General features: G+C 52.7%; 1 protein-coding gene across 3 annotated transcripts in view; it reads right to left on the bottom strand.

The window, feature by feature from the left end:
• The window catches only part of Lmpt (four and a half LIM domains protein limpet), a 92,531-nt gene that overhangs the window by 60,118 nt on the left and 14,849 nt on the right, over nucleotides 1–17,564 (bottom strand). For 2 of the 3 annotated variants that reach the window (XM_076829018.1, XM_076829020.1), the window contains exon 2: nucleotides 774–859. In XM_076829018.1, coding sequence (XP_076685133.1) covers nucleotides 774–859 — 86 coding nt within the window. Of the gene's footprint in view, nucleotides 1–773; nucleotides 860–3,334; nucleotides 5,939–17,564 lie in introns of those variants that run through there. The other variant, XM_076829012.1, reaches the window with a different exon arrangement.

The following is a 17,564-nucleotide window of genomic DNA, read 5'->3' as shown; positions in this document are numbered from 1 at the left end:
ACGCGATGCTGCAAGGAACAGCGGGCCCCTCCCCCGCAGGCCCCGGCCAATTAATTCGTTATTACCGCATTGCTGGCCCGTAAGTCACGGAGGGTAATTGCCAACCGGTAATTTCACCGCTGCTCAGTTACGCCGCGGATAATGGATACGCCAGCGCGCCGCAGCCTTTCGGTTAACAGTTCCAGCACGATCGGACGATTCGGTCTCGCTGATCGAGCAACCGTTCCTCGTCTGCCGCTCTCTTTGCCTCCTATCCTTGATCTTTGCGCCAATTCACGATCTAGGTGAACTTTGCTCGCAGACGTTTGCAAATTACTCGGCGCGAGGTCCTAGGGTCGCGGGCCTTTAACGACACCCTGGAGCACCTCACCACCCCTTGCAGACGGTTCTTCTTTGCGGTTACTGTCTCTTAAGTTACCGGAGGATATAAAGCATCCTGGGCGACGATCTCCGCGCGGTGACAACCGTAACGAAGACGGACTAGCCTGAGCGTAGTTTTTCATGGAAGCACGCTTGCTTAGCCGATAATCAGAGGCCTGGAAATTACGCGTTTCCTGTCCCTCGAGCTAATGGGCGGTGGTAATTATTCCAGCCGAGCGACCCGATATCCTGATTAGGGAAGCCCGCGATCGATATAACGCGTTAGACGGTGTGCGGCTAATTGAGAAGCGTCGGGATCAAAGACCAAACCCAGACCCGCTTCGATGCCCCGCTGCGGGGTTTTTCAGGGCGCTTGTTTCGTCCAGCTGCAGTGGAATGTTTGAAAAACTCACCTCCACGAGTGCGGCGAGAATCCCGAGCACGTGTCCCCGCACTGCAGGCAAGGCTGGCCCTCTTCCACGTCCGTGATCAGAACGCCCTGCAACAAAGACGAACGCTTTGTTAATCGACCGTCCCGGCGACACGCATCCGCGGCCGGAGCGAGGGGGGGCACGGTTGGGCAACGCTCGATAAGGATAATCGTCCTCGGGATCGGATCGCGTTAATTGCAAAACGGTGAAAGGTCTGGATCATCATCGCAAATGTCAATCGCCGAGGGGGGTGGCTCGATGAATCCTCGATTCGGCTGGGAATCGAACCGAGGCACCGTTCCCCGCGATCGTCTCCCGCGCGAGAAAGAGGAGCGAGGGGGATCGAGGAGAGGTGCGTCATCTTTTCGCGTGATCGCGACGCGCTGATAATTATGTGCGAAGCGGGACAAGGTCGAGCCGCGAGACTGCGTCGTAATAATTGGGAAAAGTTTTTAATTGCGCGACTGGCAGAGCCCGATGCCCGCCGCGTTCGACCGAGCGTGTCGCGACTCCAGCGATTCCACCTTCGAAAGTGAATCGTGCTCCGGTGCCTTCTTCCACCCTGAGGCGCAAAGGGGTCCTAGCTCGGCTCTCCCACGTTGCCGCCTTTAAAGGATCAATTCGTGACATTTCGACGGGTGGAATGGTGCCCGGGCGGCACCGAAGCGTTCGCGGAGCGGAGGATAAAAGGAAGCATCGAGGATGGAAAGCTCGAGGCGCGTTGGATGCGTTCAAGAACCTTCCGACCGGCGTACATATATGGTGGTCCGCCCACGTGGAGCAGCCTCGAGGCACCAGCATCGCCAAATATCGAGTAGACGAGCTACGACACCGTGGAAAACACGTCTCTAGCCGGCTAGCTCGATGCCGTAGACATATATAGTAATCCTGAATAATGATCTGCCGACGAGCGCGCTCCCCGTCCGCTAATTAACATATTTTTCGTCCCGATTCACGAGTGAAAGGACCCCGGCTGCCTTTTTCCTCGCCCGACACCGGCTCTCTGGAAATCACCTGGAAACCGCGTACCTACTCGCGTAAATTATGCGCGGCAACCAGTCCCCGGGTTCGGCGCAGACATTTTAATCGCGATTTAAATTACCCCGGCTGTTTCCCGGTTCCCGGGGCCGAGAGTACGCGGCGCGAGACGGTTTCGTTGCTAGACGGCCGGCAAAAAACGGCAGACGGTTACGTCAGTCGAGGGAACGATCGATCGGCTCGGCTATCGGAACAAGAGGCCCGAGATCCGCTCCTAGATTCCTCTGGATGACTGTATCACGACTTCCACGACGCTACTTCGTCGCGCGTAATGGCCCGTTGTCCGCGCGCGGTGCGACCGACAACGGCGGCTCAGCTGTCGCGGTTATATGGATCTCTATCGTTTACGAGGATGATCGACGAGCGTCCTGGACAAAGGCAGCGGTTTTTTCGCCTCGGAGAGACGCGGCCCGCGGTTGCGCGCGTGTCTTACACGCGGCGAGGCGACCATTCCGCTTGTGGGCGGTTCACTGACATTTCCAAGACGCGTTGGCCAACAGACGATGGAGTTACGTAAGGACGTTGAAAACTCGCGTCCAGCCGTGCCGATGACAAACTGTTAACCCTCCGACCGGTCGGGACGACAATTTCGTCGTGGAAATATTCGCGGGCCGAGCGACAGCCGGCCGACAGAGCCTGGGCTTTAGCGCCGCCGGTACTCTGCGTTGAAAAATATTCCGCGACTGAGCAACGAGCGTGTTAAGGATTAGTAAGCGCGGACAGGCTTGGCTACTAGTTTGCTTTCACCCTGATCGATCTAGTGGCCTTTAGTGGATATTTCTGCGGCTACGACGGGGGTATTTCGCCTGGCGAACGGTGCTAGAAGCCTGTTGGAGGAGAGATTCGGCGCGGCACTCGCAGAAGCCGCGCGGGGTTGGATTTGGAATGAAAGAGTTTCACTCGTCAACGATGAATTTAATCACAACTTTCTACATTTACTTGCTTGATATATGTGTGCGCCTGGTGATCCTGCAAAGATCGAGGAGTAGTTACGCTGATAATTACTTTCACTTATTTCATACATGTCCGTCGAGATGGTCCCGACGTTCGACGAGGCAGAGGCGCGCGTAGAGCCCGTAGAAACCGGCGCGGATACTCTACCGTGCGTAGTTACCAACGCGGACGGGATCGTGCGCCACAAAAGCGTGGCAAAAGCGAACCGCGACTAACGATCTGATCGGCGAGCCGAGGAAGAAACGTTCACACCTCCGAACGATCCACCAACACACACTCGGCGCACGTACTTGTCCCGTCCAAGAGCAGCGGAGAACAGCGGAGAGCCCCAGCAGCCCGAGCAGCATGTCGCCAGTGAAAATCAGAAAAAGAAAATTCCTCGCTCGACCGAGCGTGCGCTGCCCTTCCGATTCGCCTCGGTTCGCCTCGATTCGCGAAACCGTTACGAGAATATCACGCTCTCATCTCCTCCATCGATTTATGAATATCGCTTCCCGCTTCTGAACCATAAACGACTGATCGAACGCAATTGACTCATGAAAATGCCATACCCCTTCGCGGTAATTCCAGACTCTTCTGGACGGTGTGGGAACGCCTCTTCCTGGTATAAAACCGTCCGCTCGCGACGATCTCTGTCCGCGACGGTCATCCTCCTCCTCGTCCTCGGTGTCCTCTTCGTCGCCCGCTTCCCCGTGGCGCCTTCGCCTGGCCGCGTGCGTATCCTGCGCAGGACGACGCCTGCGTCTCCTCTCCGCCGTGGTCTCGGGGCTTGAACGGATCCTGATGATCGTCGCTCCGTTCCTCTCGCGAGTAGCCGCGTACCTGGTGTCCTGCGCTTCCTCCGCGCAGCCGAAGCTGTACGGCTCAGCCGTGGAATGGTTGCTGCTCCGTTGCTCCCGCTTATCGTCCTCCATTTCCAAGGCGAACCCTTCGTTCGAGTGCTTGCCGTCTCGAAACTCCTCGACTCCCATCTCCGGAGAGGGGTCGCGCTCCACCTCGGAGCGTCCCTCGGGATTCGAACGGTATCTACTGTTTTCTCGGAGGTATTTCACGGCGAACACTCGGTTGCTGTCGTGCCAGGACGTCGCACTGAAATCCTCGCGATCCTTGGAATCCTCCCGGTACTCCGCCTCCCCACGTTTAGGCGGTGTCAAAGGTCTCGAGTGCCTGTTGGACCTTTTGTCCAGAGCCTCCTGGCTCTTGCTCCTCGGCGACGATCTCCTCTTGGACGAGTCTCGCTCCTTGGACGAGCTTTTCCTCTCCGGATCGTGGTCCTTATCGTCCGAAGGGCTCGCTCGTGGCTCGTCGTCCTCGGGCTGGAAGGAGACTGTCCCGAATTCGACGTACCGTCCGTTAGGAGAGTGTCTCTTCTTAGAATTATGATCGTCGATGCTCTGGAAGGACGCCTTGCTGGGTTCGCTGTCCTGGACTTTGTACGCAGCCCTCCGATCCACGTGGTCGTTGTCTTCCTCGTCGTCGAAAGCTTTGTAGGAGATCCCAGCAAACTCCACTGTTTTCTCTTTCAAGGAATTCTTTCGGCCTAAATCGTTGCTGTGGTCCTTGAAGCTCACTCTACCAACTTCCAGCTCCTGCTCCTTGTGCGAATGAACCCTGGTCGACTCGCCGTCCTGTTCCTTGAAAGTGATCCTACTGATCCCACCCGCGTGGCCTTTAAACGAGTTCTTCCGATCCTCTTCGTCGTCGCGATTCCTCGACGAAATCCTGCCGTAATCCGAGCTCTGCTCCTTCAAGGAATTCTTTCTCCCTACCTCATGCTCCTTGAACGAACTTTTCCTCGACACGTGTTCCGGGTCCTTTCCGAAGTACTTCTTCTCGGCGTCCTGGGCCTTGAACGAGTTCTTCCTGTGCACGTCTCTCTCCTCGTTCTTCGACGAAGCTTTCTTGCTCAGGCTGGACTCTCGATCTCTGCTGCGGCTCTTCCTCGGATCGCCAGACTTGAAGGAGCTCTTCCTCGACACCTGTCGATCCTGGTCCTTGAAGGACTCCTTCCTCGTTAAGTCGGATTCCGAATCTTTCAATGGGACAACACGTCTGACGGAGTCGAGGTCGCTTCTCGGCTCCAGCAGGGCTCTCTCGTACCTCTGTATCCTCACGTCGAAATCCTCCGGGTTCCCCTCGTATGCGTAGCTCCTCCTCTTCGGACTGTCCCTCCTCCGAGGGAGATCGTCCTCCAGCTCCCTGGACCGTCTGCGGTGGCTCCTCTCCCCGCCGTACGCGTCGTTCTTCAGCTTGAAGCTGTCGCTCCTCTTTGACTCCTCGTGTTTATCCGCGAACAAGTCGTTGAATTTCTCGGATCTTCGATCGACGGACCGGCTCCTGTTCACCTCTTCGCGCTCCAGCTTCTCTGGCTCCCGTATCTTGGATCTGGCGAGCTTCCGCTCGTCCTCCCTGGCCCTGTCACGATCGTTGACGCGATCGTCGCCGGCGCTTCTCGACCCGTGCTCTTCCCTCTCGGGGCTGAGCGAGTCGCGCTCCCTTCTCGACTTCAACTTATCCTCCTCCCGGGTCTTGAACCGCTCGATCATCGCCCTGATCCTCCTGTCCGGCGATCTCCCGTCCACGGCCAGGCTCTCGATCTCTCTCAGAAGCAGATCCCTGTCGTCGGTCCTCTGGGACTCCTCTCTGCCCTCCGTGTTCCTCGATCGACTGGACTTCGGAGCTTTCGAGTCTGTCCCCTGCCAGGCATCCTTCTTCCTCGACTTGTACGACTGCTCGCGATCGACGGATCCGATCCTCCCGCGATCGTCGCGGCGATCTTGCCTCGGGAAGTCGCTCTTAGACCGTCCGTTCGTTAACCGGGAGTCCTCTAAGCGCTCGGGCTGCTTCCTCGCTCCCAGGCTCTCGTCCTGAACGATGTCCTTGATGTCCCAGGCGCCGAAGTGCTCCTTGCTCTTTTTGTACAGCAGGTCCGCGTCCTCGTCCGAGTGGTCCAGGCAGTCGCGGCCGTTCCTGTTGCTCGCGTCGTTCCTCTGCCTGGTCATGCCGAAGTGGTAGCGATTCGAGCCATTCTTAAAAGATCTCAGAGGCTGGTCCTGCTGCTCCTCGTGCAGCTGCTCCTTGGCGTAGGAGGTCACCCTCGGGGACTCGTTGATCGAGGAGTCGCGGAGGCGAGACGACATTGTCGCGATCGGCGTGGTCGGTCGTCCGCTCTTAACTGGCCTGTTGGCGTCACGTTGCAAACTTTTCAAGGCTCCGTTACGGTTCTCCGCGAATCCAGTTTGCGACACGTCGGCTTCGCGTCCCGGCGAGATCCCTCTCGATCCGTATCACAGGTATTCTCCGCACCAGAAAGCAACACAGTCCGATCGCATATCAACGGAGGAGCGTACACGCGCGTCGAGGATCTGGCTCGCGTCGGCACCGTTGGCAGCGGACGTCGTCCGATTCCCAGCTCGAGTCGATCCAGCGGCGAGTGACATCAGCCGGTCAAGGAACTCGCAGAGTTTCGAGCAGCTCCGGCTCGGGGACGAGAAGAAACGCGCGTCGCGACTCGAGGTCTCATCGATCCGTCGGATCTGGATCGCGGCTGAGGACACCTCTGCTGGCTTGGGGCAGCTCCGAGCCGCGGCAGGGTACTTTCGGTGGCTCGTTTTCGCGAGACCAAGCCGGCTTTGGCCGAACGAGCGGAGCAGACGACCCTGAAAGTCGTCTGTGGACTTTCACGAACGCGAGCACTTTGCCGGTCGGAGTCACCACGAGAGTGTGCACCGGAGGAGAGCGTGTTCCTCCTTCTCCTCTTCCCCTTCGCGTCCTGCTCTCCTCTCTCTCTCTCTCCCTCTCCTCTGATCACCTTCCCCTGCCCCTGCGGCAACCTCTCCTCTATACCGCCACCTCCTTCCTCGCTGTCCTCCGTCCACCGTTCTGCGGTCCTCCCTCAGGTGAGACGGACCACTCGATTCTCCCGTTAATCCGGCTCCTCCGCGTTCTCCTCCTCCCGATCAAACGCGACACGACCACGCGAGCTCGGCCTCGCCCGAGTCCCCGGGATTCTGGGACTACCCCGTTCCTTTCCCAGAATCCAACTTTTTCACCGCTCCTTTCCCTTCGCTGAACAGAAGCTCTGACCAGCTGGAAAACCCGGAGGGCCCCCGGTCGCCGCTTCGTCACCTCTGAATCGAACGGGTCCGCTCGAGTAATAGCGACGCGATCGGAAGCCGCAGATTACAAGTAAACCCGGTAGAAATCGCTACGATGTTCCGCGTCCCGATCGGTCTTTATTACACGCTCGAGCCTCGACGTCTAATTACAGTCATTTCCCTGAGACGACCGACGCCTCTAATCGGATCGCTTTCTACGCCGGGCCCCGCTTCTGGCTTCGCAAAAAATCGGGGAACTTTGTCGCCAGTTACGGGAGCTGCTAATGCCAGCCTAACGCGACTTAATGGGACCTTAACGACGCGCGAACGGTGGAACGGTATCGTGGCCGATGGTTGTTTAATACGCGCTCAGAGGGGTGGAGCGGAAAGTTGGCTGCGATATCGGCGGGATGGAGGAGGTAGGGGGACCTCAAACACCTTTTAAGCGTTCCTTTCTCTTATCTCCCGCGGCGAGCTGATAGAAGTCGAAGGAAATTCCGCGAAATGCCTGACGAAATCGCGCGAGGAAACCCTGGCGACCCGCGGGACGAGTCGCGGCAGCTGGGATCGAGTCATCGGGCGCCACGTGAGTCAAGTGGACGCGCCATCGAGTGGGCGCAGGGGAAAACCAAGGAGAGGAGCACCCAAGGATCCAAGGAAAGAATGCAGAAAAACGGACAGACCTTACTCGGAAATCTCCCGAGGTAGGTGTTCTATTCGGCTGACCCGGTCCAGGGGAACGAACCTGTCCGATGATTCACGGTACAAAACGAGAGGGGAAAAAATACCGAAAGTCCATTGTTTTTCCTCGGTCCCTTCACTCTCAGCTGCCGCGCAGCGAGGCTGACGAATTCTCCGAGGAGCAAACAAAGCGGCCTTGCGACGCGAGAACGTTTGGTCGCGCGATAAAGTCGTCCGTGCGCGTCTAATAGTTCCTCCCAGGCATAGTCAGGATGGCGGACGGGTTTATGAAGAATCACGGTCTCGACGAAAGCGCTCGGCCGATACCTGGGTCGGAGGACCGTCGACGGTCGGTTAACGAGACAGAATAACACCACCTAAACGGGCAAGCCGAGTCTCGTTAGGTCCGAAAGACAATGCGCTCGCCGAACCCGGGGGATGAAATATCGCGCCGCGTCCTCCACCGATCGCCGTTATAATTTACATCGGGCGCGATTTATCGCGCGTGGGCGGCAGCTGGTCGTAAATCGGGCAGTGGCAGATAATTTTCGACCGCGTTTCAGCGCGTGCACGGTTTCAAAGGGGGTTCCGTGTCTCGTTAATCGCTGCCGCGACCCCTAAGTGGGCTTTCACTGTTGCGCCACGCTGAACAATCGCCCGTGGTCCTTGTATCGCGTTTCTCGTTTGGGATATGACTTACGACAATGGCGACGCTGATATCTTGATCGGGGTCGCGCGCACGTGGATCGGCTTCGGTGATTTTTGCCGACGGATTCGGAGGGACTAACAAGGGAAGATCGCGAACCCAAAATTTCCAAAAAATTCTGAAACTTTGCGAATGTGTAGGGGATTTCCTCCTGATTACAACGCAATTTTTGTTTGCTGCTCAAATTCACTCGAAGGGGGTGAAATTAACCCTTGAAAATTCGGCTATTTTCCGTTTTTTTGTTATAACTCGCGAAATGTAGGAGATAGAAAAACAGTTTCGAGACAAAAGTTACTTCTTTTAATTAGATCTAGCATTTGGTAAAAATATTATTTTATATTTCATGAGTTATAACAGAAAATCGGAACATAACCGGATTTTCAGGGGTCAATTACACCCCCTTATAGTGAATTTGGGCAGCGAACAAAAATTGCGTTGTAATCAGGAGGAAATTCCCTACGTATTCACAAATTTTCAGAATTTTTTGAATTTTCGGGAAAGGGATGTTCCCTTGTCAGTATTGCTGAGATCTTGCAAGAGCAGGCAGTCGAAAAATCGATTTTTTTATTGCATTTTCCGAAAGCACTATCTTTTCTGAATAAAATGCCGCTTGGTTTACCCAGACTATCATTAATTTGTTTACCAAATGATAGATCTAATTAAAAGAAGTAACTTTTGCTTTGAAACTTTTTTTCTACCTCTTACATTTCGCGAGTTATAACATAAAATCGGAGAATAACCGGATTTTCAGGGTGTCAATTACACCCCCTTAGAGTGAAATTAGGCAGCAAAGAAAAATTGCGTTGTAATCAGGGTGAAATTCCCTACGTATTCACGAAGTTTCAGAATTTTTTGAATTTCCGGGTTCGGGATTTTCCCTCGTAAGGCTACGTGCTTGCTCTCCGGGACCAGGTGGCCCAGCAGTTTTGCCTGGAGACGTCTCGAAGCCTCTGGCGGACGGAGGAGCAGGTGGTCGACCAGAAGGCTGCACCCTGCTTCCTGCGCCGGTCGGGCCGCGATTTTTATTACAATTCCAGCCGCGAGCTGGAAGGGACAGTCGCCCTCCGTAAGCAGGGGGGACGGGTCACTTGCAAGTACGCGTCCACTGTTTAACGGGTCGCCGCGCCGTAAATGCGCGCACAATTAAGTTCCGCTTTGCGCTCGGCTCGCCTCTAATTGCCCGATGAATTTCTAACCGCGAGGCGACTGCACCGTTGCCCGCGGTGGAACGCGCCAGCCGAGCTCCGCCGCTTTCCTACACAAAAACCATCCCTGAACTTTTCCCCTCGCAGCCAGAAAATCGTGCACAATCGATTTCCGCCGGTCCTTGTGCAACTATCACGTTGGGGATGGGGAAAGTGGACGGCGGAGAACGTCGAGCGAAACAGTTCCGCGGTGACTTTAAGACACGGATCGCTTTGATCCGCCGAGAGGAGCCGCGGCAAAAGTGCAGCCTTTGGGAGGAAGAGAAACAGAGAGAGAGAGAGTGAGGAGAGGAAGCCAGACGCGAAGAGAGGAGAAAAGCATACAGTCGATGTATGTAGGCTAAAGCCTGTACACGGGCGATTTCACGAGCGCTCTTTACGCAGCAACGAGAAATCAAGGCCGTCGCTTATTGCATCTTCTTCGATGGCCAACGGAAACCAGCGTGCACGCACGCACACGCTCTTCCCTCTGTTCCCACCCACGAGATCCTTTGAAAAAGTCGGTCGAACACCGCCGCGGATCCGCGGAGATCGATAATTAAGTATCCACGCTTCCCAGCGGTCGCGCAGGACCGTACATACTCGCGGATCGTTCGAAGAGCGCCAGCGAGAGCTGACGATGAGGAGAGACCCCCGCCTTTGAGCCGAAGGATGAAAGGGAATCGAGCATCGATCGTGGCCGTAGCTGGATACTTCTCTCTCTCTCTCTCTCGAAAGAAACGCGTCGGGGCGAGGAGTTTTCGTGGAAGTCGCCGGTACAGCCCTGCGTGTGGGTTGCGACAAGGTCCTGTCACAACGCCCCCGCCGTATCGCGCGCGCGGAGAGCTCTAACCGCGCAGTGAACGGGGCCTTACGCGCGTATCGACCTTTTTGCCCGAAATGGCGAGACCGAGGCGAGGGTATCCATCGAAACGACGCGAGGCGACGCGACCGCCACGGTTTGCTCTTCGATTATCTGTGTCATGGAGAGGCTCGAGAGACTCTGCCCCTCGCCGGCGAAATAATCGAACGCGCGCGCTCAATTGCCCGAGGACGATCGATGCCGCACTATTCTTACCCCGCCACACGCGGGGCCACCGATGGATTCAACCGCGCAAGATTTTCCCTACCATCGCGAGGAAACCCGGCTTCGAATTATCCGAGGCGCGTGAAAACAAGCTCCATCCGGGAATAGACGCGACCAGCGCGATCCGCGAACGTAACGCAGCCCGTGCCCACGTACTTCTTCGATTCAAGGGCGGTGCATTGCGAGCAGCAACGGTTTTAAGGCGTCGATCGCACGTTCCTCCGATAATTAATCAATACATGAATACCAGGCCGGCCTGACAGCTGACACAGTTTGCCATCCACACCGTAATTCGCGTCGCCAACCATAGCAATCTTCTACTGGCTATCAGCTACGCGGCAGCCTTAGAGTATCCCAGAATTGGGTCGAAGTTTAGACTCGACGAGAATTTCGCGAAAAACGCCTCGGATATGTAGGGGTGTTAGCTGATCAGGGCAGGAGTAAACTGCACACTCGTGGAAAAGTAAAAAAGGCTTATTTATTGTAGAGAATAGGTTCAGGCGATGATGCCTCTCGTTCGACGGACTCTGCAGGACTGACTTCGTCCATTCTTATCTTGCGCTCCCCGAGATTCACAATTACAACTAGAGACCATGGTATGGTACGTGTAGTAAAAAGACACGTGTATTAGATATGTCCGTACCTCGATCCGTGTAGCTTTTAGTACACGGTTACCCGTGCGCTAAAAATTTCGCGTGTATTTAAATACACGTGTGTCAACGTATTTGTGTATTTTCATCAGAATTGGGCATTAACTACGGGAGAATGGGCAATGGCGGTCACTTAAGCAATAAGTGTAATAAAACCGAGTGATGTTTCTTCAATTTTAAGGATTATCGTTGCGTCTAAAAAGAAGCTCGCTTATTACCAGTAATGCCTTAATTATTTGTATCAAAATAGGTAATCGATTAAATAAATCTTGTTAATTTTATAATTGTGTTATTAGTTACACTCTGAGAATTTGTAAAACCATACTTTCCGCGTATTATTCTAGTAAATATATTTAAATACATTAATTCTTTTATGAATTTCGCAATCCCCCAGAGTTCTGGGATATCTATAGATATTAAAAATCAGACGAATCAAAATACGGATACGTTAATGTACGTGTATTTATAAATACACGAGTATCTAAATTCACGTGTATTTAAATACACGTGAAATAGTGCACGGGTACCCGTGTACTAAAAGATACACGGATTCAGGGACAGATACGTTTAATACACGTGTACACGTGTATTTAAATACACGTGAAATAGGGATCTCTACTTACAACACACACTCTTGACACGCACTCGGATCACCCAAACTCTCCGCCATGCATTCGACGAAACCATTCGAACCTCGCACCCCTGACGCATTCGATACTCCACTATAAGCATCCGCTCTCGATCCCAATCGCTCTGGCCCAAACATACTTTGTCAATCGAACAGTCTTCGCACTCCCACACTCGGCCGTCCTACACAGACATTCGCCCTCGAATGTCACTCGGACTCTTCGCTAACATTATCTGATAAATCGCTTACATTATCTATCCATAGTTTCATAAAATCTACCGCCGTTGAGGTTTGGAACGGTCCCTCGTGCTCACCTACCTTCTCTACGACATATCTATCACTCCTCAATACCACAGATACATTTCCCCACCCCAATTGTTAACGAGCAATTGAGCCGAGGCGAAGGGAGAGTTCTAATTGGACTTAGCCGGGACACCGTCGAGCGTTTAGCGGCACACGTCACAATTGTCGAGCGTCGGCTCGCGATATAGCGGTGACTCACTCGGACCCGCGGCATTCCCATTCCATTCGACCATTGGAACGCGTACCTTCCAGAATCTCAGCGGCTTATCAGCTCGCGTGGCCCTTCGCCACTCTCTCGAGTGCCACTTAGGGCCAAGCGTTCTTTTTGGAGACGCGTGAGATGGAAGACAATTCGAAGACCGCGAGTGCTGCGCCCACGAGATGCTGGTGGGTGAATGTGTGCCAGGTCGGGGGGGACGAAGCGAAAGACCGCTTAGAATCTAGCCGCAGAGCCGAGAAGCTTTTTGCACGCTTGGTGCCGTTAGTCGCTCGCTCGTACGGCGAAAAACTCGACGGCGTTCCGCCAGCGAGTGGAAGCCCTGTTACGCGGTAGCTCCTGGGAAACGTTTCTCGGCAGAAAAGAAGAAACCACCCATCGATAGTCTTGTTGCGAGGAGATAGATTCCAAGGAACAAACCCGCGCCACGGGAACGCAGGCTTTCGTATTCTGCGCCCGTGCGCGCCTCTGAATCAATCGATCGCGCCGGCTTAATCCGACGGCGACATCGCCCGGTGATTGCGCGACCGCTTCGATGAACATCGACCGTATCCGAGGCCGGTGCTGCAGGGACCTGCAGCGCTCGAAATTCGAAAGCCGGATCGCAGTTTCGAAAGGGTCGCTGAACTTTGTGGAAACGCAGTCCGAGGCAATTACAGCGGATTTTATAATAATTCAACCGTCCACCTTCCGTCAGACTCTGTTCGATGAAAATGATAACCGAGTTGGCGATAAGTTCTATATTTAACGGGCAACTGGATTTTCGAGCGGGGATCTTACGTCAGCGCGTCCCACGTTAACCTTGCTCTTTAAAGGAATCGTATGAAAGCGAATCCAAACGGCACGAATTATCGAAATTCGATAACGACCTCAATCCCACATAATGCGTGTGTGCCTCAATTTAAATTACGGTAACGTATGCGGCCGGCATTGGATGCAGATGCTGCAAGGTTACCCGTTTCGAGAAGTTGCGGAACAAATACGGGAAACGAGCGTCACACTGCAAGAGAGAGAGAGAGAGAAAGAGTTACGTACCGCCAGCCGTCTCTGATAAACCACTTTCAGGTGTATCGCTGCGAGCCGCGGATGAGAATGGGCGCCTGTCATTCTCCAAAGTCTCTAACCGCGACCCTCGGCTAATTTCGGAGCCGCGGAATCGCTTGTTCGATAGCGATTTAGCGGCCCGCGGGGGTATTTTAGAAAGCGGGTCAACTAAATAGAGCGGCTTCCTAAACGAAGATATCAAACGTTGATAGGGGTAATGCAGGAATTTTCAGCGGTTGCTTCTTCGTCGAGTGCAACGTACTGTTGCGCCCGCTTCTTTCGGTGAAAGTCCGTGTATTCTCTGCAGTACTTTTAAGTATATTTACGCCGCGGCCGTTTGTCCGCTTGGAAGTGGACCTTGCTGTTAGAATGTAATGTTTATTTATTTAAGAAAATAAAAGTTACACGGTCGAAACGTCGGTATAATAATAATAAGAACTGTGTAAAACTTAAACTAAAAGTAATGGAAAGAATACTGTCTTTAGCGCGATACAAGTTAACCGTTCAGAGGGTTTCCTCGGACTGAGAAGTAGAGACCATGGTATGGTAGGGTAAACGCACCAATAAATGAACACTTAAGGCTAATGAATGAACACTATTATAAAATTATGTTTGCAGCGCGATTGACTCCACGTGCTGCAAAAATTGTTTGGATCTGAAGCAAGAAATTACAAGAAGTCTCTAATTAATTAGTTGCTTCTTTTAATAACTTATTTTACTCATTTTAATAAAAAATGTCCATTCACTGGTACGTGTTCATTTACTGGTACATCCACCCTACGTGTAGTAAAAAGACACGTGTATTACATATATCCGTACCTCGATCCGTGTAGCTTTTAGTACACGGGTACCCGTGCACTATTTCACGTGTATTTAAATACACGTGTATCAACGTATTTGTGTATTTTCATCAGAATTGGGCATTAACTACGGGAGAATGGGCAATGGCGGTCACTTAAGCAATAAGTGTAATAAAACCGAGTGATGTTTTTCAATTTTCAGGATTATCGTTGCGTCTAAAAAGAAGCTCGCTTATTACCAGTAATGCCTTAATTTTTTGTATCGAAATAGGTAATCGATTAAATAAATCTTGTTAATTTTATAAATGTGTTATTAGTTACAATCTGAAAATTTGTAAAACCATACTTTCCGCATATGATTCTAGTAAATATATTTAAATACATTAATTCTTTTATGAATTTCGCAATCCCCCAGAGTTCTGGGATATCTATAGATATTAAAAATCAGACGAATCAAAATACGGATACGTTAATATACGTGTATTTATAAATACACGAGTATCTAAATTCACGTGTATTTAAATACACGTGAAATAGTGCACGGGTACCCGTGTACTAAAAGATACACGGATTGAGGTACAGATACGTTTAATACACGTGAAATAGGGATCTCTACTGAGAAGCGCAGGGGTCGAGAAGACCGTTTTCCCCTCTTTTGGGTCTCCTGTAGCGAAAGAGAGGAAAACTCATAAGTTACCGGGTCCTTAAAGTCCCTGACACTCTAACTCTAGGAACAGTCTACCGTTGTACATATTCCAACACTTGCGGAGCCTAATTTTCCACTGACGATAGGGTGTCCATTCGCAATGACAACTTCGTGAGGAATCGGTGAAAACAAACGACGGCATTGAGCGACGACGATATGATGTCACGCGCGCGGAAGTGGCGTCACTGAGCTGCTGAATTTCAAGCATAAATTATTCGTGTCTGGTCGCGACGACCTTTATTTCGACTCTACGCGCGCGGCATGACGATCCGTTCCCCGAATTCGTTTGCGCAGAGATTAAGATAATTTCCCGCGGCCGCTGGAAGGCGAGCGGAGGCGGCCGATCTCCCACGGACATCGTTCCTAATCGATTCGTAGCCGAGCAGAATGCCTGAATGTTGAAGATACCGTTGCAATAGAAGGAGAACGCATGGGGGAGCGCGGAGGGAGTTTTCGAATCCGAGATAAGGATATTGATAATTTTCAGCGCACGTCGTAGGTTTCGAGGGAGCTAGGAAAAAAGGAGCCAGTGGCCGCGTGCCAAATGCAGCATTAGAGCATCTTTTCTCCCATCGTCCTCCCCCTCGTCCCTTTAATCTGCATGCCGCCTGTCGCGCGTGCCGTTTCTCTTTCCCTCCCGTTCCGCTATTAGACTTTCCACTGCGAGCCGCTCGTGCGCGCGAGATAATGGCGAAGGATTAAACCAGCAATCGACACAGTTCCTTTACGTCATCCCTCGGCTCCATGCAACCAGGGCTTTCCCTTTCTCGCGCGGCTTTCAGCGCGCCGATCGGCCGTGATTCATCGAATCGTTAGGCACCAGATTCGTTCAGGGGAGGTTCCGGTATAAAAATCGATTTTTTGACAAATTTTTTTTGTTCGATTGTTCAACCTTTTAGGAATACGTGTTTTAAAGGGATTGTTGAAATTCGTAGAATTAACGATGCTATAGGCATTTGCGTAGCGGCAAATGCATGGGCAACAACCGGCCACTCGACGCCCACGTAAAACTTTAAACGCGTCTCTCTCGAAACAGACTTCTCAACACGGTGGGACCTGTATCTCCAAAAGTTATTATCCGATTCGACTGAAACTTTTTTATTTTGAAGAATATACTTCTGGCTAGGGGGGATACTAGAAAAAATTACAAAAATTGAAATTTATAATTTTCTAGGGCGTTGAAAGGATGAGAACTATAGGGAAAAATTTATTTCAAATTTCAAGCGTCGTTGTTTTCTAAAAAAATGTCATTTTTGTAATTTTTTCTGGTTTCCCCCTAGCCAGAAGTATATTTTTCAAACTAAGAAAAGTTTCAGTCGAATCGGATTTGACTTTTGGAGATACAGGTCCCACCGATTTGGCTGAATTTTTTCACGCCTTGACTTTAACCACTCCCCAGTGCCGTCTGCAATGATGAATTATAAAACAAAAAATATATTTCTATAATTTAAGACATCCTTAATAAAATGCAAACCGTCCGATTAAATTATATATAGTAGTTTTCCTTTAATTAATTCCTAAAGATTGCCTATTTTGGGGGGTCTAGACCGGAAGGTCCCCTTAACAGACCGGGCCGGAGCATTCCGCTTAGCGCTCCGTTCCCTACATTATTCATAATAGCGACACTCAGCTGACGCTCCTCGAAATCCCGTGGAAAATCGTGAAGAAGAGACTACCAGCCTCTCCGCCGTAACCCAGACTAGATGTCGCGTGCTTCGATTCCGGATTCTCAATAGCGTCCGCCTCGACGGTCGCAATATCCGGAAACCTCGTCACAAAGAGCCTCGAATCCGACTCGACGAGGTTCGATCGGGTTCGCTTAAAAATCAACGTTACCGCGTATGAGCAGGCAATTCCATGGCTGTTTTCGTTTCTATCTCCGCTCGAGGGGACACCAGGGACTGGCTGCGCACACGCTGCTTAGGAGATCTGATCGTAGAAGAGACCGCGACGGGGCAAGGGAATCGAGAGGACCTAGGGGGCCCTCCGACACTGGCATTCCCCAACGATTGTGTCACCCGCGCTTATAGGCGCAACAAGCCATGCGTTTTCGTGCGCGCTGTCAGGTCACTGTCACCTGCGCTCACTCTCGCGCGCCCGACACGCTGTCCCGGCCATCCTAGCCGCCGATTTTTCCGCCTCCCTCGGAAGCCCGTTTCGCTGACCACCCGTGGGCTTCCTTTCGCGCCCAAACGGCCGTGGCGTGATCGGTCCCCGCGTTTCCCCGCTTTTCATTCGGCACGGCTTGCCGCTCCCTGTATGCGCCCGCCACTGATGAACGCTCCGGATGGCGCGATTCACGCTGGCCAAATCTTTCGAATCCGATCCCCCGCCGCATCGGTGAATTCTCGCGCCTGTTTTCCTTTCCTGCACACGCGGCCAGGCCGACCAATGTCCACGATCGGAATGCCGCGCCGCTTGCCAGCTATATTTAGACACGCGAGTATTAATTGAGTGCGCGACAACCGATCGGGCGCGTGGCTCGAGGTGCCGAGAGACAGCTGGAGGATCAGCGGATAGAAAAGCGCTGATCGTCAGCTGCGGGGAGATGCTTTCTACAGGTGAGATCAGACGGCTCGTGTAGCTCGTCAAGGCGGCTTGGCGAGCCTGCGCGAGCCGAGCCATGACCGATCGGACGGCGCGTGGATCCAGGAGTCAGGCTCGCGGAGCCACGAGCT

This window comes from Andrena cerasifolii, chromosome 16 (genome assembly GCF_050908995.1).
Source record: "Andrena cerasifolii isolate SP2316 chromosome 16, iyAndCera1_principal, whole genome shotgun sequence".
NCBI classification, from domain to species: domain Eukaryota; kingdom Metazoa; phylum Arthropoda; class Insecta; order Hymenoptera; family Andrenidae; genus Andrena; species Andrena cerasifolii.
The sequence above is the reverse complement of the archived record's forward strand: the minus strand, read 5'-3'. Positions and strand labels throughout refer to the sequence as shown.